General features: G+C 40.9%; 1 protein-coding gene across 1 annotated transcript in view; it reads left to right on the top strand.

Annotated features, from left to right (window-relative positions):
• The window catches only part of LOC101012620, a 118,670-nt gene that overhangs the window by 92,917 nt on the left and 5,435 nt on the right, over positions 1 to 20,318 (top strand). Inside the window, exon 6 of the mRNA XM_017954416.3 lies at positions 5,994 to 6,071. Coding sequence (XP_017809905.1) covers positions 5,994 to 6,071 — 78 coding nt within the window. The remainder of the gene's footprint in view (positions 1 to 5,993; positions 6,072 to 20,318) is intronic.

Here is a 20,318-nt window from a genome sequence, read left to right as displayed (position 1 = left end):
GAAATGTGTGACTGCCTATTTTATAGGTTTGGATTGATCTTTCTGTGTGCACTGTTGAGTTAAAGTTTATTTAAAACTCTTTTTATTTTCAGGTCTCATTAGCTGTACTACATGTTTGGCTTCCTTTTCTTAGTCTTTATAAGTCTTGTGATTACTTGCTCAGAAGTTACAGTTTTACTGTATTATTTTCATTTATGTGCTGAGGTAAAGCCACAAGAAACTAATGCATCTTACATTTTCTATACTTGCATTATTGGAATTGGAAGTCTGTGTTTAGAAAAGAATTGAAATAAATGATAACTGCATGTTTCTACAACTTGGGATCAGTATTACATTGTGTTTTCCTATTAACACATTTTGACTTTAATGTGGCTATCAAGTTAAGGCTGCTTTGATGGAAAATTTAAATAGAAAGTGGTTTCTCTTTGGCTGGTTATTGTAATTGCTGCATGATATTCAGTTAACAGAAAAATATAAGGGACTAATTTAATATTTATGAAGTTCAATGATATTTTCTTTTTTTTTCCCCTTTTCTTTTCTTTTTTTTTTTTTTTTGAGACAGGGTTTCACTCTGTTGCCCAGGCTGGAGTGCAGTGGCGCAATCTCGGCTCATTGCAATGTCTGCCTCCAGGGTTCAAGCGATTCTCCTGCTTCAGCCTCTCTAGTAGCTGGGATTACAGGTGACTGCCACCACACCCAGCTAATTTTTGTGTTTTTAGTAGAGACGGGGTTTTGCCATGTTGCCTAGGCTGGTCTCGAACTCCTGGGCTCAAGTGATCCGCTCGCCTTGGCTTCCCAAAGAGCTGAGATTACAGGCATGAACCACTACACCCGGCTGATGTTTTCTTTTTAACAATTAAATTTTTTCTTTGCAGCTTAAGCCAGGATTCTGGTTTGTTGGTTTGAGATTGTGGCTAAAGGTCCTTTCTCTTCTTTCAGTTTATTGCCTTTTGGTTACCACAGACATAAATAGTTCTTTTTACCCCAGTCCCATTTTTCCCCGCTATCATTCTGGATGACTGAGCTGTTAGTGTCCATTGTTCTCTTAAATCCCCTAAATCCATTTCATTTTGGTAGTTAAATATGACTCTTCAAGGATGACAGACAATGGAGGGTTCAGGGAATGATTCTTATATACATGTTGTCTTAGACATTTTCTTCTTGTGCTATTGGTATAGAGGTACAAAATATAACTGTATATATACTTAAATATGTTTATGTAGTATACTTATACTTAGCCGGTGTATTAGTTCATTTTCACACTGCTGATAAAGACATACCCAAAACTGGGAACAAAAAGAGGTTTAATTGGACTTACAGTTCCATGTGGCTGGGGAGGCCTCAGAATCATGGCGGGAGACGAAAGGCATTTCTTACATGGCAGCAAGAGAAGAATGAGGAGGAAGCAAAAGTGGAAAGCCCTGATAAACCCATCAGATTTCATGAGACTTATTCACTATCATGAGAATAGCATAGGAAAGACAGGCCGCCATGATTCAATTACCTCCCCCTGGGTCCCTCCCATAACACGCGGGAATTCTGGGAGATACAATTCAAGTTGAGATTTCAGTGGGGACACAGCCAAACCATATCAGCTGGTCATTAATTCTATGTACATTTTGCCTTAGAGAATCTGCAGCAATCATTAATGAGGCATACAATAATAAGCATATAATGGATATGTTTTTATTCCTAAGAAAATGGTTTGGGGGGTCCTGAAGACTACCCACATGTTTGGTGACTCACTAGAAGGACTCGTGGGACTAGGCATACAGATGCATACATGGGTAGGCTACAGAAAGGATGCCCACAGGATCAGTGAGGGAAAAAGACAGGTGGAGCCTGGAGAAATCCAGGCACAGCCTTCCTATGTTGTCTCCCTCCCCTTAGAGAGCACACTGAGTTTGCTTCTTTCTCCAGCAGTGAGAAATGCAGTAATAAATGTGCAATGTTCTGCCCAGGGAAGCCCATTAGAGATTCAGCATCCAAGGTTTTTATTGGGAGTAGTCACATAGGCACCCTCTGCCTAGCAACTACAAAATTCCAGACTCCCCAAAGGAAAGCAAGTATTCACCATAAATCACATTGTCTGTATAGTCTAGGCATAGCAAACCAGTCTACATCAGTCAGGGAATGACTAAATGCCAAATTCCCAGATGCAAGCCAAGGGCCAACCTTGCAAGCAGACTTTCTAAAGATAGTAGCCTCAGATCTGCTGTTAATTCTTTTCTCCACTGTCTTTCCCCATGGTCCTTTGCCACAGTGTCTTTGCAATAATATTATCATCAGTAGGAGTCCATGGAACAGGGTGAGACCAACCTGCAGCATTGACCTCAGTTATGCCATCCGTGGGTCCTGAATCGAGCCAGTTAAAGCAAATCTTATTAACCCCAAGGTCTAGCCTAAATTTCTATATTATCCCCCTTTTAAAAAAATGCCTGGCCTGAGGCATCAATAGGCATAGCACAACTCTGGCCAGTATGTAGAAGCTGAACTGAATGCCTTCCAGGGCTGAGGCAATGTTATGATAGTCAGCCTTCACAAATTAAAAGTCCAATCCCAGAGGGCACATGTGGTATCCCTGGAAACAAAGAGTTGACAATTGTTAGGACACCCCAAGCAGGACATACATTACATATTTTATTAAATTTCTTATACAAATTTCTCTTTTATTCCTTTTAATCCATTATCTTATGAAGTTTATCTTTTGTTCTTATTATAACTGCTAACCCATTTATGGTTAAAATTTCATCTGAAAAGTCATTTTTTTCTACTTCTTTTTACAGGATCATCATTGGTGGTGGCGATCCTTTTTAACCAGAAACTTTATAGCTGTTTATCTTTTTATGTATGCAGTTCATTACTTCTCTGTCAAACTTCAAATTACAGAAATTGTGAGCTCTATTTTGTACTTTGGGTACACGATGATCATTGTGTTGATTTTCTTCCTTTTCATAGGTAACTACAGAATTACTCAGTATATTTCAGACTCTCTTAAGAGTCTTGGAGATAGCCATAATGTAATAAACATCAATTAACAATTAGTGGAAGGAAAAGGGAACAAAGTCATCATGTTCATTTTTATGCGTTGGAGATAAAAGATTGCAAAGCCGAGGAACCTGGAGGGACCTTATGTACTTAGCTACAAGACTGTCCTTTGTGAATGTTTTAAAACAGGGATATGTTCCAAAGCACAGAAAGGGTTATGTGTAATCACCTTTGAACAGCCTCCAAGCATAAAAAATAACCTACTTGAATAACTTTTAAATTAATAAAATTAGATTAATTAAATATGTCATCATATAAGCAATTATATGTGAAGGACAAGATGTATACTTCTCAGAATTACTCATTTGGGGTTGTTATTTGGATTCATATGTGATGGGAACTTTTGTCTAGATTAATGCTTGAAGCAGGTGGAAAAAAATGGAATGTTTTATAAAATGCTCCACTTGGAGAAATAATGAAGTTGGAGAGCTCTGGGACTTTCTGAATGCAAGCAAAGTAGCATTTCTGCCTGCATCATGTCAAGTTCTGGCTTTAACTCAAGTCATATCACTTGTATAGGTCAGATTGGAAAAGTTCAAGGATTTTCTCTGATTTTAACCCTCAGGTTCAACAAATATATAAAAATAAACAATGGAAATTTGTTAAAAATCAAGACATTCAGACAAATGTAAACATGATCTGAGAAACCGGCATCTTGGTGATGGTTCCTTTTTCTATGTAATATCTAACATATATATTACCTCTTATGTACTACTGGTCTTAACTACTCAGTAAAGAAGAGACCATGTAGTCCTACTCTAATCTCTCAGCCACCAGCAGTTCTATTTAAAACTGAAGGTCTGAGAGCTTCTCACCATTCTAGTCCAAGTAGACTCCTTTTGCTTATTTTTTTTTTTTTAACTTTTAATTGAAACATGTGGACGGAAAAGCGCATGCATTATAAGTGTACAGCTTGATGAGTTATCACAAAGTGAACACACCTTTGTAACTAGCATCTCCACCAATAACCAGTACATGATTAGCAGCCCTGAAGCCACTGTTGGGCCTACTTCCACTTCCTTTCCACAGGGCACCCACTATCTTGACTTAGCTCTAAAAGGGAGAGTGTAGGAAGGAAAGATTGATATGCTGATAAAAACTAGAGTTAAGTGACAGGAAGAGGAGGGAAAACAAGAAAAAGCACAGAGTGGTACAAGGAGAATCATCCAAATGATGTTGAAATGATTTCACAGAATAGGTATTGAGTGGTGTTAAACAAAGATGCCAAAGAGGGTGAAGACTAGGGAAAGGCCATTCAATTTTGCAAGAATCACCCTTTGAGAGGCAGTATTCAACATGGCGTGAACTGCTGCTGCTTGTTTTTTGAGGTCTTTCTGCACAAAGTGATTCCTGGTCACCTCAGCCCATAACAGTATAGATTAATTTGGCCCATCTTTGAATTGTATGTAAATAGATTTACAAACACTACATAATAACACTCTTTTCTGTCTGATTTTTGTGGCTGGTTTCTTGCCCTTCATATTGCTTGTAAGAGTCCTCCACATCACTGTGTGTAGATGCAGTCTGTGTCCCTCATGTCTTTTGTTTTAGATCCTCCTTCTACCCTGCCCAGTGAGTTACTAGCTTTTATATTTGTGTAATATGCAGGTTGGATGTATGCAGCACAATAATTTCAGACTTCTGTTTTCCTCATTATCTAACACTTTGATTCAGGTTGCCTTTTTCTGGGTGTCTTATATTACAACAGCTTCTTTTAAAACAGATGTACTCTTGAATGGTCACATTGCCCACAAAAATCTTTTTCTGTTCCTTGGCTCCAGCACCTGTATTCTAGATTCTGTCACCACACCACATTGAACACTGCCTCTCAAAGGGTGATCTCTTGCCAAATTAAATGACTTTTCCTAGTCTTTGTCTTCTTTGGTTTCTTTATTTAACACCACTCAACATCTATTTTGTGAAGTCATTTCAACATCATTTGGATGATTCTCCTTGTACCACTCTGTGCCTTTTCTTGTTTTCCCTCCTCTTCCTGTCACTTAACTCTAGCTTTTATCAGTATTTCAATCCTTCCTTTCTACACTCTCCCTTTTAGAGCTCATTCAGTCCCATGGCTTCACTTATCTCCTCAATGCTGACTGCTCCCCAACCTCTATTTCTAACCATAGTCTCTATCTGGCTGAATTCTGAACATTTCCATGTCCCACTGGTACTGCAAACTCACCATGCCCCCGAAATGAAGTTAGCACCTCCTTCTCTACAAACTGACTTATCTTAATTTCTTTCCCTCTTTGACCATCGTCACTAATCTCTGATCTCCTTGACCTATTTTGAATAAATTATTAACATAGCCCTTCTGTATTAGCCCATTCTCATGCTGCTGATAAAGACATATCAGAGACTGGGTAATTTATAAGGGAAAGAGGTTTAATTGACTCACAGTTCTGCATAGCTAGGGAGGCCCCAGGAAACGTACAATCATGGTGGAAAGGGAAGCAAACATGTTCTTCACTTGGCAGCAGCAAGGAGAAATGCAAAGTGAAGTGGGAGAAAAGCCCCTTTTAAAACCATCAGATCTCGTGAGAGCTCACTATCAGGAGAACAACATGGAGGTAACCAACCACCTCCATGATTCAATTACCTCCCACCGAGTCCCTCCCATGACACATGGAGCACATGGAGATTATGGGAACTACAATTCAAGATGAGATTTGGGTGGGACACAACCAAACCATATCACCTTCCATGATTTATAGCTAATCAGTCATAACTTCCCTATTTATTCTTCTTAGAAACCTCTTGTTGCCATCTATTCCTTTTTTCAGCATATACTCCTACAGTCTTAATCCAGGCCTTTATTTCTTTGTCCTTGGATAATTGCAATAGCCTCTTATTTGATTTGCTGGACTCTAGTCTGTCTTTTTCTAACACTCTTTTCATGCTACCTGCTTTCAGGTGAACTTATTTTTTTCTTATTATAATAGTGCAATTCGAGTTCCTGGGCAAGATGGTCGAATAGGAACAGCTCCAGTCTGCAGCAACCAGCGAGATCAACGCAGAAGGTGGGTGATTTCTGCATATCCAACTGAGGTATTCGGCTAATCTCACTGGGACTGGTTAGACAGTGGGTGCAACCCACGGAGGGCAAGCAGAAGCAGGATGGGGCATCATCTCACCCAGGAAGCACAAGGAGTTGGGGAACTCCCTCCCATAGCCAAGGGAAGCTGTGAGGGACCTTGCCCTGAGGAATGGTGCTTTCTGGCCTAGATACTATGCTTTTCCCATGGTCTTCCCAACCCACAGACCAGGAGATTCCCTTGGGTGCCTACACCACAAGGGCCCTGGGTTTCAAGCACAAAACTTGGTGGCCATTTGGGCAGACACCAAGCTAGCTGCAGGAGTTTTTTGTTTTTTGTTATTTTTTTCATACTCCAGTGGCTCCTGGAACAATAGCAAGACAGAAATGTTCACTGCCCTGGAAAGGGGACCGAAGCCAGGGAGCCAAGTGGTCTTGCTCAGCGGATGTCACCCCCATGGAGCCCAGCAAGCTAAGATTCACTGGCTTGAAATTCTTGCTGCCAGCACAGCAATCTGAAGTCGACCTGGGAAGCTCAGGCTTGCTAGGGGGAGCAGTGTCCACCATTACCGAGGCTTGAGTAGTCGGTTTTCCCCTCACAGTGTAAACAAAGCTGCTGGGAAGTTCAGACTGGGTGGAGTCCACTGCAGTGCCGCAAAGCCACAGTAGCCAGACTTTCTCTAGATTCCTCCTCTCTGGGCAGGGAATCGCTGAAAGAAAGGCAGCAGCCCCTGTTAGGGGCTTCTGGATAAAACTCCCATCTCAATCCCAGCACTTTGGGAGGCCGAGACGGGCGGATCACGAGGTCAGGAGATCGAGACCATCCTGGCTAACACGGTGAAACCCCATCTCTACTAAAAAATACAAAAAACTAGCCAGGCGAGGTGGCAGGCGCCTGTAGTCCCAGCTACTCGGGAGGCTGAGGCAGGAGAATGGTGTAAATCCGGGAGGCGGAGCTTGCAGTGAGCTGAGATCCGGCCACTGCACTCCAGCCTGGGCGACAGAGCGAGACTCCTCTCAAAAAAAACCCAAAAAACAAAAAAACCCTCCCATCTCCCTGGGACAGAGCACCTGGGGAAAGGGGTGGCTATGGGCGCAGCTTCAGCAGACTTAAACGTTCCTGCCTGTTGGCTCTGAAGAGAGCAGCGGATCTCCTAGCACAGTGCTGGAGCTCTGCTAAGGGACAGACTGCCTCAAGTGGGTCGCTGACCTCCTAGCCTCCTGACAGGGAGACACTGCCCAGCAGGGGTCGACAGACACCTCATACAGGAGAGCTCCTGTTGGCATCTGGCGAGTGCCTCTCTGGGATGAAACTTCCAGAGGAAGGAGCAGGCCAGCAGTCTTTGCTGTTCTGCAGCCTCCACTGGTGATACCCAGGCAAACGGTCTGGAGTGGACCCCCAGCAAACGCCAGCAGATCTGAAGAAGAAGGGCCTGACTGTTAGAAGGAAAACTAACAAACAGAAAACAATAGCATCAACATCAAGTAAAAGGACTTTCACAAAAAAAACCTATCCGAAGGTCACCAACATCAAAGACTGAAGGTAAATAAATCCACGAAGATGAGGAAAACCCAGCACAAAAAGGCTGAAAATTCCAAAAACCAGAATGCCTCTTCTCTTCCAAAGGATCACAACTCCTTGCCAGCAAGGGAACAAAACTGGATGGAGAATGAGTTTGATGAATTGACAGAAGTAGGCTTCAGAAGGTGGGTAATAACAAACTCCTCCGAGCTAAAGGAGCATGTTCTAACCCAATTCAAAGAAGCTAAGAACCTCGATAAAAGGTTAGAGAAATTTCTAACTCAAATAACCAATTTAGAGAAGAACATAAATGACCTGATGGAGCTGAAAAACACAGCACAAGAACTTCGTGAAGCATACACAAGTATCAATAGCCGAATCAATCAAGCAGAAGAAAGGATATCAGAGATTGAAGATCAACTTAATGAAGTAAAGCGTGAAGACAAGATTAGAGAAAAAAAGAATGAAAAGGAACAAACAGAGCCTCCAAGAAATATGGGACTATGTGAAAAGATCAAACCCATGTTTGATTGGTGTACCTGAAAGTGATGGGAAGAATGGAACCAAGTTGGAAAACACACTTCAAGATATTATTCAGGAGAACTTCCCCAACCCAACAAGACAGGCCAACATTCAAATTCAGGAAATACAGAGAACACCACAAAGATACTTGTCAAGAAGAGCAACCTCAAGACACATAATCGTCAGATTCACCAAGGTTGAAATGAAGGAAAAAAATGTTAAGGGCGGCCAGAGAGAAAGGTCGAGTTACCCACAAAGGGAAGCCCATCAGACTAACAGTGGATCTCTCCGCAGAAACCCTACAAGCCAGAAGAGAGTGGGCCAATATTCAACATTCTTAAAGAAAAGATTTCTCAACCCAGAATGTCATATCCAGCCAAACTAAGCTTCATAAGTGAAGGAGAAATAAAATCCTTTACAGACAAGCAAATGCTGAGGGATTTTGTCACCACCAGGACTGCCTTACAAGAGGTCCTGAAGGAAGCACTAAATATGGAAAGGAAAAACTGCTACCAGCCACTGCAAAAACATATCAAAATGTAAAGACCATCGACACTATGAAGAAACTGCATCAACTAATGGGCAAAATAACCAGCTAGCATAATAATGACAGGATCAAATTCACACATAACAATATTAACCTTAAAGGTAAGCAGGCTAAATGCCCCAATTAAAAGGCCCAGACTGGCAAATTGGATAGAGTCAGGACTCATTGGTGTGCTATATTTAGGAGAACCATCTCATGTGTAAAGACACAGATAGTCTCAAAATAAAGGGATAGAAGAAGATTTACTAAGCAAATGGAAAGCAAAACAAAACAAAACAAAAAAAGCAGGGGTTGCAATACTAGTCTCTGATAAAACAGACTTTAAACCAACAAAGATCAAAAAAGAGAAACAAGGGCATTACATAATGGTAAGGGGATCAATGCAACAAGAAGAGCTAACTATCCTAAATACATATGCACTCAATGCAGGAGCACCCAGATTCATAAAGCAAGTTCTTAGAGACCTACAAAGAGACTTAGACTCCCACACTGTAATAGTGGGAGACTTTAACCCCACACTGTCAATATTAGACAGATCAACAAGACAGAAAATTAACAAGGATATTCAGGACTTGAATTCAGCTCTGGACCCAGCAGACCTGATAGATATCTACAGAACTCTCCACCCCAAATCAACAGAATATACATTCTTCTCAGCACCACATCACACTTATTCTAAAATCGACCACATAATTGGAAGTAAAACACTCCTCAGCAAATGCAAAAGATCGACAACCATAACAAACAGTCTCTCAGACCACAGTGCAATCAAATTAGAACTCAGGATTAAGAAACTCACTCAAAACCGCACCACTACTTGGAAACTGAACAACCTGCTCCTGAATGACTTCTGGGTAAATAACGAAATTAAGGCAGAAATAAATAAGTTATTTGAAACCAATAAGAACAAAGACATAATGTACCAGAATCTCTGGGACACAGCTAAAGCAGTATTTAGAGGGAAATTTATAGCACTAAATGCCCACAAGAGAAAGCGGGAAAGATCATCAACACCCTAACATCACAATTAAAAGAACTAGAGAAGCAAAAGCAAACACATTCAAAAGCTAGCAGAAGACAAGAAATAACTAAGATCAGAGCAGAACTGAAGGAGATAGAGACACAAAAAACCCTTCCAAAAAAGTCAGTGAATCCAGGAGCTGGTTTTTTGAAAAGATTAACAAAATAGATACACCACTGGCCAGAATAATAAAGAAGAAAAGGGAGAAGAATCAAATAGACACAATAAAAAATGTTAAATGGGAGATCACCACTGATCCCACAGAAATACAAACTACCATCAGAGACTACTATAAACACCTTTATGCAAATAAAGTAGAAAACCTAGAAGAAATGGATAAATTCCTGGACACACACACCCTCCCAAGACTAAACCAGGAAGAAGTTGAATCCCTGAATAAACCAATAACAAGTTCTGAAATTGAGGCAGTAATTAATAGCCTACCAACCAAGAAAAGCCCAGGAACAGACGGATTCACAGCCAAATTCTACCAGAGGTACAAAGAGAACTGGTGCCATTCCTTCTGAAACTATTCCAAACAATAGAGAAAGAGGGACTCCTCCCAAACTGATTTTATGAGGCCAGCATCATCCTGATATCAAAACCTGGCAGAAACACAACAAAAAAGAGAATTTCAGGCCAATATCCCCGATGAACATCAATGCACAAATCTTCAATAAAATACTGGCAAACCGAATCCAGCAGCACATTAAAAAGCTTATCCACCACGATCAAGTCGACTTCACCCCAGGAATGCAAGGCTGGTTCAACATATGCAAATCAATAAATGCAATCCATCACATAAACAAAACCAATGACAAAAATCACATGATTATTTCAATAGATGCAGAAAAGGTCTTCGATAAAATTCAACACCGCTTCATGCTAAAAACACTCAATAACCTAGGTATTGATGGAATGTATCTCAAAATATTAAGAACTATTTATGACAAACCCACAGCCAATATCATACTGAATGGGCAAAAGCTGGAAGCATTCCCTTTGAAAACGGGGAGAAGGCAAGGATGCCCTCTCTCACCACTCCTATTCAACATAGTATTGGAAGTTCTGGCCAGGGAAATCAGGCAAGAGAAAGAAATAAAGCATATTCAAATAGGAAGAGAGGAAGTCAAATTGTTTCTCTTTGCAGATGACATGATTGTATATTTAGAAAACCCCCTCGTCTCAGCCCAAAAACTCCTTAAGCTGTTAAGCAACTTCAGCAAAGTCTCAGGATACAAAATCAATGTGCGAAAATCACAAGCATTCATATACACCACTAATAGACAAACAGAGAGCCAAATCATGAGTGAACTCCCATTCACAACTACTACAAAGAGAATAAAATACCTAGGAATACAACCTACAAGGGATGTGAAGGACCTTTTCAAGGAGAACTAGAAACCACTGCTCAAGGAAATAAGAGAAGACACCAACAAATGGAAGAACATTCCATGCTCATACATAGGAAGAATCAATATTGTGAAAATGGCCATACAGCCCAAAGTAGTTTATAGATTCAGTGCTATTCCTATCATCAAGCTACCATTGACTTTCTTCACAGAATTAGAAAAAATTACTTTAAATTTCATATGGAACCAAAAATGAGCCCGTATAACCAAGACAATCCTAAGCAAAAAGAACAAAGCTGGAGGCATCACACTACCTGACTTCAAACTATACTACAAGGCTGCAGTAACCAAAACAGCATGGTACTGGTACTAAACCGGACATATAGACCAATGGAACAGAACAGAGGCCTCAGAAATAACACCACACATCTACAACCATCTGATCTTTGACAAACCTGACAAAAACAAGCAACGGGGAAAGGATTCCCTATTTAATAAATGGTGTTGGAAAAACTGGCTAGCCATATGTAGAAAACTGAAACTGGACCCCTCTTTACACCCTATGCAAAAATTAACTCAAGATGGTATAAGATTTAAATGTAAGACCTAAAACCATAAAAACCTTAGAAGAAAACCTAGGCAATACCATTCAGGACATAGGCATGGGCAAAGACTTCATGATAAAACACTAAATGCAATTGCAACAAAAGCCAAAATTGACAAATGGGATCTAATTAAACTAAAGAGCTTCTGCACAGCAAAAGAAACTGTCATCAGAATGAACAGGCAACCTACAGAATGGGAGAAAATTTTTGCAACCAATCCATCTGACAAAGGTCTAATATCCAGAATCTACAAGAAACTTAAACAAATTTACAAGAAGAAAACAAACAACCCCATCAAAATGTAGGTGAAGTATATGAACAGACACTTTTCAAGAGAAGACATTTATGCAGCCAACAAACATATGAAAAAAGCTCATCATCACTAGTTATTGGAGAAATGCAAATCAAAACCACAATGAGGTACAATCTCACACCAGTTAGAATGGTGATCATTAAAAAGTCAGGAAACAACAGATACTGGAGAGGATGTGGAGAAATAGGAATGCTTTACACCATTGGTGGAGTGTAAATTAGTTCAACCATTGTGGAAGACAATGTGGCAATTCCTCAAAGATCTAGAACCAGAAATACCATTTGACCCAGCAATCCCGTTACTGGGTATATAGCCAAAGGATTATAAATCATTCTACTATAAAGACACATGCACACATATGTTAATTGCAGCACTATTCTCAGTAGCAAAGACTTGGAACCAATCCAAATGCCAATCAATGTTAGACTGGATAAAGAGGATGGGGCACATATATACCACGGAATACTATGCAACCATAAAAGAGGATGAATTAATATCCTTTGCAGGTACATGGATGAAGCTGGGAGCCATTATTCTCAGCAAACTAACACAGGAACAGAAAATCAAACACCGCATGTTCTCACTCATAAGTGGGAGTTGAACAATAAGAACGTATGGGCACAGGAAGGGGAACATCACACATTGGGGCCTGTTGTGGGGTGGGGGGCAAGGGGAGGGATAGCATTAGGAGAAATACCTAATGTAGATGATGGGTTGATGGGTGCAGCAAACCACCATGGCACATGTATACCTATGTAGCAAACCTGCACATGTATCCCAGAACTTAAAGGATAATTTAAAAAAAAAAAAAAAGAAAGAAATAGTGCAATTCAGTCCAAGGTTACTTTTTTTTTTTTTTTTTTTTTGAGACGGAATCTTGCTCTGTCATCCAGGCTGGAGTGCAGTGGCGTGATCTCGGCTCACTGCAACCTCCGCCTCCCGGGTTCAAGCGATTCTCCTGTGTCAGCCTCCTCAGTAGCTGGGACTACAGGCGCACACCACCACACCCAACTAATTTTTGTATTTTTAGTAGAGACGGGGTTTCACCATGTTGGCCAGGATAGTCTCGATTCCCTGACCTCGTGATCCACCCACCTCAGCCTCCCAAAGTGCTGGGATTACAGGTATGAGCCACCGCGTCTGGCCCCAAGATTACTTTTAACAGGTCAACTCATATTTACAGAATGCTTGCACTGTGCTGGACACTGTGCTAAGTGCTGGGAACACAGTGGTAAAGAAGACAGATAAGGTTCCCTGTTTTTATGGACCCTTCTATTCTAGTGGAAGGGAGACATATTAAAGAAAAATTACGCGTTTGGTGAGCTTTGTGAAATAAGTGATGTTGAGCAAGAGGTGGATGGTCAAGTGTTCCAAGCAGAGGTGGCAGCATGTTTGAAAGTCCTGAGTGGGAAGCAGTTTGACATCTTCAAAGAAAGTCCAGCATGGCAAGGGAGGGAGGGTGGTGCTAGGTGGCAATAATGAAGTTAGAAAGGTATGGAATAGGACGGATGCAGTGGCTTATGCCTATAATCCCAGCAGTTTGGGAGGCCAAGGTGAGGATCCCTTGCACCCAGGAGTTTGAGACCAGTCTGGGCAACATGGTGAGACCCCATCTCTACAAAAAATTAGCTGGGTGTGGTGGCACATGCCTGTAATCCAGCTGCTTGGGACACTGAGTTTGGGAGGATCACCTGAGACCAGGGAGGTTGAGGCAGCAGTGAGCCATGATCATTGAACCGCTGCACTCCAGCCTGGGTGACAGAGTGAGACCCTGTCTCAAAGAAGAAGAGAAGAGAAGAAAAGAGAGGAGAAGAGAAGAGGAAAGAAAGAGGGAGGGAGGGAGGGTGGGAGGGAAGCAGGCAGGCAGGAAGGAAAGGAAAGGAAGAGTCAGATCTTATGAGGATCTTGTAAATGATATTAAGGACTTTGTTTTATTGCGGGAGTGGTGGGAAGTTGAAGGGTTTAAACAGTGTAATAGGCCAGGCACAGTGGCTCATGTCTATAGCCCCAGCACTTTGGGAGGCCAAGGCAGGCAGATCACTTAAGCCCAGGAGTTCAAAACCAGCTTGGGCAACATGATGAAATCTTGTCTCTACAAAAAATATTTTAAAAGACATAACCAGGAATGGTGGTGTGTGCCTGTGGTCCCAGCTACTCAGGAAGTGGTTGGATCACTTGAGCCCAGGAGATCAAGGGTGTAGTGAGCCAAGATAGTGCCACTGCAAGTCCAGCCTGGGTGACAGAGCAAGATGCTGCCTCAAAAATAAAATGAAAATAAAATAAAACAAAATAAACAGGGCGATAATGCCATTTTCCCTATTCAAAAATTGTAATAGCATCATACTTCCTCCTCCGTCAAGGTCTAAGCTCACCTTGGTGTTGGGAGCTTCCATAATGTGGTCTTGCTTGTTATTCAGTGTGTTTTCTAAGTCTCTGAAAGCTAAACTACTAAGTTCAAGCTTGTCTCCTGACTTTTTTAGCAGTCTCCCCAACTAGATTGGCATCTCCTTGAGAGCAGGGACTACACTGTATGCCTATTTTGTGTCCTTCAGAGAGCTAAGCCCGTATTCTTCTTGACTTCATAGCGTATGGAAGAGAGGAGATACCATCATGGGATCATGTTTGCATATCAGTTTTAAAATTAAATCGTGGGTGTGAGAAACCTCCAAAGTAAATTCTGGGTACTGTTCGTATCACACACACAAAATAAAGAACTGTGATTTTGACATCTGTTCTCTAGAACTGTCCTTTAAGAAGCTGTCTTCTTACAGACTCTTAAATGGCATTTCTTTATATTTTATCATTATATGTTGAGGTTCATAGCAGGAAGCAAGGCTTATTACCTATTTTCATGTTGTTTCACTTGTGAGGAAGAAGTCCTTAATTAAATACCTAGCCTTGAGAATATAGATGTACACAAAAGTACAATTATTAATTTGTGATTACCCTTTCTTCCTGTGGACAAACATTTCTGAAAATGATTTTTTAACAAAATGACAATTTAAAAATTAGCAATACTTACTCATTTAAAACATGCTGAGGAGCTTCACACTTATTCATGCTTATTGATTCAAACTTATTTAGAATAATTGCGCATTCATTCGAAGCTCTTCCTTGTGGTCACCACATTCCCCTTTAGTGCTTGAATTCATCCATAGCATCACAGCAGAAGTACAGGACTTTATAGCTGTCACTTTTCTTTCTTTCTTTTTTTTTTTTTTTTTTTTTTTTTGAGACAGAATCTCGCTCTGTCGCCCAGGCTGGAGTGCAGTGGTGTGATCTTGGCTCACTGCAACCTCTGCCTCTCGGGTTCAAGTGTGTCTCCTGCCTCAGCCTCCTGAGTAGCCGGGATTACAGGCACCCGCCACCACGCCCAGCTAATTTTCATATGTTTAGTAGAGACAGGGTTTCACCATTTTGGTCAGCCTGGTCTTGAACTCCTGACGTCAGGTGATCTGCCCGCCTTGGCCTCCCAAAGTGCTGGGATTACAGGCGTGAGCCACTGCACTGTACTATTGATATCTGTCACCTTTCAATATTGAGTATTGTTACTGTAGGAAGACACTTTGTTTATATACTAAGTACTTTTCCATGTTGCAATATACCCTTCATATTTATCATATTTATGACTACTTAATCGATTGGGCAGATTACTTTGCTGAACTGTTTCTTTACTATTGAACTTGTTTTTTCCCCCATTTTGGATTATTTCCTCAAGATAGTTTGTGAAGTGGGATGACAGGGTCAAAAAAACATGAATATTTTTATGGTTTTTAAAATGCCTTTCTGCCGTGGCCTTGCCTGGCATTGGGTATTATTTTTAAAAAGAAACGAAGAAAAAGCAGTTTTCTTTTTTGTTCATGCAGTGTGTCTAAAATGGCACCCCATTGTTTTCTTCCTCTCAGTTTTGGAGCAAAAGGAAGTGATATGTATTCTGGCTGGTGTTACTCTACCCAATTTTTATTTAGTAGCACACTTACAGATGTGTAAAGAAAAGTCGAAATATGACTCAAGGGACAGGAATAGGGAGGATAAACCACAACATACCAAGAAAGAGTACCAGGAATAAAATTTTATATTTTTATAGATAAATGCAAATGAATTTCAATTAAGGTTGGATGACTTGCCCCAAATCCTAATTAGTTCCTTCCTTCCTTCCTTCCTTCCTTCCTTCCTTCCTTCCTTCCTTCCTTCCTTCCTTCCTTCCTGTCTTTCTGTCTTTCCTTCTTCCTTTCTTTCCTTTCTTTCTTTTGATGGAGTCTCACTCTGTCACCCAGGATGGAGTGCAATGGTACAATCTCGGCTCACTGCAACCTGTGCCTCCCAGGTTCAAGTGATTCTCCTGCCTTGGCCTCCAGAGTAGCTGGAATTACAGGCGCCCACCACCATGCCTGGCTATTTTTTGTATTTTTAGAAGAGGTGGGATTTCACCATGTTGGCCAGGCTGGTCTTGAACTCCTGACCTCAGGTGATCTGCCCTTCTCAGCCTCCCAAAGTGCTTGGATTGGAGGATAGTTAGTGATTTTTTATTTGATTCAGGATTTTGTTTTAGATATCAACAAATGAGTTAAAATCTTAAGAAAGTGAATTAAAATAATGTATTTCTATTTTGATGTAATGGACTTAAGATCAAAATAATCAAATAAGATCTAACACTTGGATTTCCTTGTCTTAAAGCCTAAAAGCTGTCTAGTACTATAATAATGGAATTTGTAGTTAATTATCAACTTTGGGCTGGGTGTGGTGGCTCATGCCTGTAATCCCAGCACTTTGAGAGGCCAAGGTGTTCAAGACTTGAGGCCAGGAGTTCAAGACTAGCCTGGCCAGCATGGCAAAACCCTGTCTCTACTAAAAATATAAAAATTAGCTGGGTGTGGTGGCACACACCTGTAGTCCCAGCTACTTGGGAGGCTGAGACAGAGAATCGCTTGAACCTGGGAGACAGAGGTTGCAGTGAGCTGAGACTGTGCCACTGCACTGCAGCCTGGGTGACAGAGCGAGACTCTGTCTCAAAAAAAAAAAAAAATTTGGCTGCCATTGCCATTGGGTAGTAAATTAAATATTTTATACAAGTATCTATATTTTACGGAAGTAGTTAAAAATGTTTGTATTTAGCTACAGTCTCTTATTCTAGAGCAGTGGTTCTCAACCGGGGCAATTTGCCCACTCCCCCAGGAAACATTTAGCAGTGTATAGAGACATTTTTGATTGTCATGACTGGGAGGATACTAATGACATCTAGTGAATAGACGTCAGGGACACCAAATATGCCACAGTGTGCCGGACAGCTTCCACAACAAAGAATTATCTGGCCTAAAACGTCAATAGTGCTGCTGTCAAGAAATCCTGGTCTAGAGTGAACTATTTTTGAACCTTACATTTACTTGGGAGTTAATGCTATTTTCAGAATATATTTTTGATCATTTTGAGAGATTATGTTTGGAGTCTGAGACTCTGCATCACCAATCACTGGGTGATGATTGAAGCCAGTGTGTTACAAAGAGCTTTTAAGACCCAGAAGAAGTATTAGCCAAATGAAGAGTGCTTTTCTGTTGGCTTTCTCACTGTCTGTGCTTTGAATATATTTTTATTCATTAAAAGAAGCTAATGAAGTTCAGTATATTTTGAGACAGTCTACTGTATAATATTTTATCACTAAATTAAAGTGAAGATTTCATGTTTTCACACAGAGCAAGATGAAATATAGTATACTGAAGGAAATGTCCAATTATCTTAACACACAAATGTTAGCTATAATGGCCATTTTGTGTTTTATTATACCAAGTTGTTGCTAGCTCTACCTTATTAAAATCTTCAGTTTTAAAGGCTGAAAGATCAAAAAGAGATAAAAATATATTAATGCTGATTGTTAACCAACAAGTAAGTATTTATTAAGTGTCTTCTTTGGGCTTGGTAACATATTAATTGAGAATATGGAAACATTAAGATATAATACTATTTTTATTGAGTTGATTATGTACCAACTATTTGCACACATTTATCTCCCTTAATTTTCACAATTGCCATGAGCTGTAGGTCACCTTATTCCCATTGCATGGATAAGGCAACTGTAGCCCAGAGAGATGGACTTGTTCACGGCCACTCAGCCTGTAAGTGGTAGAGCCATGATTCATTCAAACCCAGGTTGGTCTGATCTCAAAGCTCATTCTTTCAAAGTACAACTCTCTATGTCCTCCTCAAGAAAGACGCATTTTCTCGAGCTAGAGCCAAACCAACAACTAACGGGTGCCTTCAAAATCTGCTCTGTAGTCCTCTATTTGACCAAGTGGACTGCTCTTAACTGGGGGAACTAAGACTCGTGCATGTAAAGCAATACAATATCACCCTCAGGAATATAGGATGACAATAGAATATCTCTGGTCTTTCCTATGACCCTTCAGCCCTTCTTTAAAAAACGCATCCTTTCTGTTTTACTACATGATTCTGGGATACAGGGAGTCAAGGCTAGTGTAACCTCTGGAATAATGCCATTACATCTTCAATTCCAGCTTATTTTGATCTCAGTTTACACTTATGGACCAAAGAAAGCGGTAGGTTCTGTAGGAGAACAGGACACAGTCGTCCCTATTCTCAAGGATACAGAAAACCTCTGGGTCCTATTCTTTTACTCAGTGCAAGTAGCTATAGACTAACTATGGGCCTTGTGGTGGTCAGTATTCTTCGAATTTTGAGTATCATACTAAAAAGTTTCAACAAAAAGTCTCCTCTTAAAGAGGCGTTCTATTCCCCCAGAGGTAATCAGAAGCTGCATTCTCTGGCATTCTTGTGTTATGCATTTTACATCCTCTGGCATCTCATGCCTGGGTTGGTCTCTCTACCTTTTCCTGTCTAATTACTGCTTGTTTTTTGAGGTCTTTCTGCACAAAGTGGTTTCTGGTCACCTCATCCCATATTGATATCTTTCCTAGAACAGTCAAGGGCAGAATAGGCTTTGACTCCTATCTGTGCTATTTATTGACTGTGTATTGTAAGGCAAGTCACTTCACCTCTTTGAGCCTCCATTTCCTTGTGGAATGGGGAAAATAATAGTACTTGCCTCAGAAAAGCACAACTGAATGTCATCACACATGTGAAGCCTGTAACTCAGAGACGGGCATATAATAATTTAGTAAAAGCTAATTATTATTATCATCTTCATCATCTTCATGAAATACAAATTTGATTGTCTTATTCTATGGCTTATGTATCTTCACTGGCTCCCAGTTGCCCACATGGTCAAATCCAAACTTCTTAACTTGGCATGCAATATCTGGCCCCTTATCTACTCTTGCAGTCTTTTCTTCTATTAAAAAAAAATTAAGCTGGGCACGGTGGCTCATGCCTGTAATCCCAGCACTTTGGGAGGCCGAGGCAGATCACCTGAGGTCAGGAGTTCGAGACCATCCTGGCCAACATGGTGAAACCCTGTCTCTACTGAAAAATACAAAAATCAGCCGGGTGTGATGGCAGGAGCCTTAATCCCAGCTACTTGGGAGGCAGAGGCAGGAGAATCGTTTGAACCCAGGAGGCGGAGGTTGCAGTGAGTCGAGATCAAGCCATTGCACTCAAACCTGGGGGACAAGAGCGAGATTTCTCTCAAAAAAAAAAAAAAAAAAAATTAGAGACAGGATCTCACTCTGTCACCCAGGCTGGAATGCAGTGGTGCTATTATAGCTCACTGCAGCCTCGAACTCCTGGGTTCAGATAATCCTCCCACTGCAGCCTCCCAAGTGCCTAGGAGTAGAGGCATATATGCCCTCTTTAATGCTCCCTTAATTCTCTATCTTACACTTTTAATGCTCCAATCTCTCTGTCATGGTTCTTACTGTTCCTTAAAACTGCCAGGGCTTTGAGTGTTTTTTTAAGCCTTTATGGGAACTTTATTCCTCTCTGGAAGAGCTGTCTCCCATCCTCAAATGTGTTTGAACCCAGCTTTATAGGACTCTTCCCTATGATGCCTTCTCCAAAATCCCACCATTCATTCATTTAGTAAATACATATTGAATGTCAACTGTGTGCCAGGCTCGGCTGTAGGGGCTGGGATTTTAGTGGTGAGCAAAACTATAAAGGGATAAAAATCCTGATCCTCATGGAGCTTACATTGCTAAGCAGTTAATTTAAGTAGGTCAGTTTAACAAATATGCGTTGTCCACCTACAATGTGCCCAACACTATGCTAAGCACTGGGGGCATAAGATTAAGACTTAATCCCTAGCCTCAAGGCTATAGTCTTAAGAGAGAAGACCCCTAAATGGATCATCTCCATGCATGGCGGCACAGAGCCTGATACAGTGAAGCCCAGGGTTTTGTGAAAGCACAGAGGAGAGCACTTAGCTCACTTGGGGAGAGGGA

Source organism: Papio anubis, chromosome X (genome assembly GCF_008728515.1).
Source record: "Papio anubis isolate 15944 chromosome X, Panubis1.0, whole genome shotgun sequence".
In the NCBI taxonomy this organism is placed as follows: Eukaryota; Metazoa; Chordata; class Mammalia; order Primates; family Cercopithecidae; genus Papio; species Papio anubis.
Note: the sequence above shows the minus strand (reverse complement) of the source record. Positions and strands in the feature narration are given on the sequence as shown.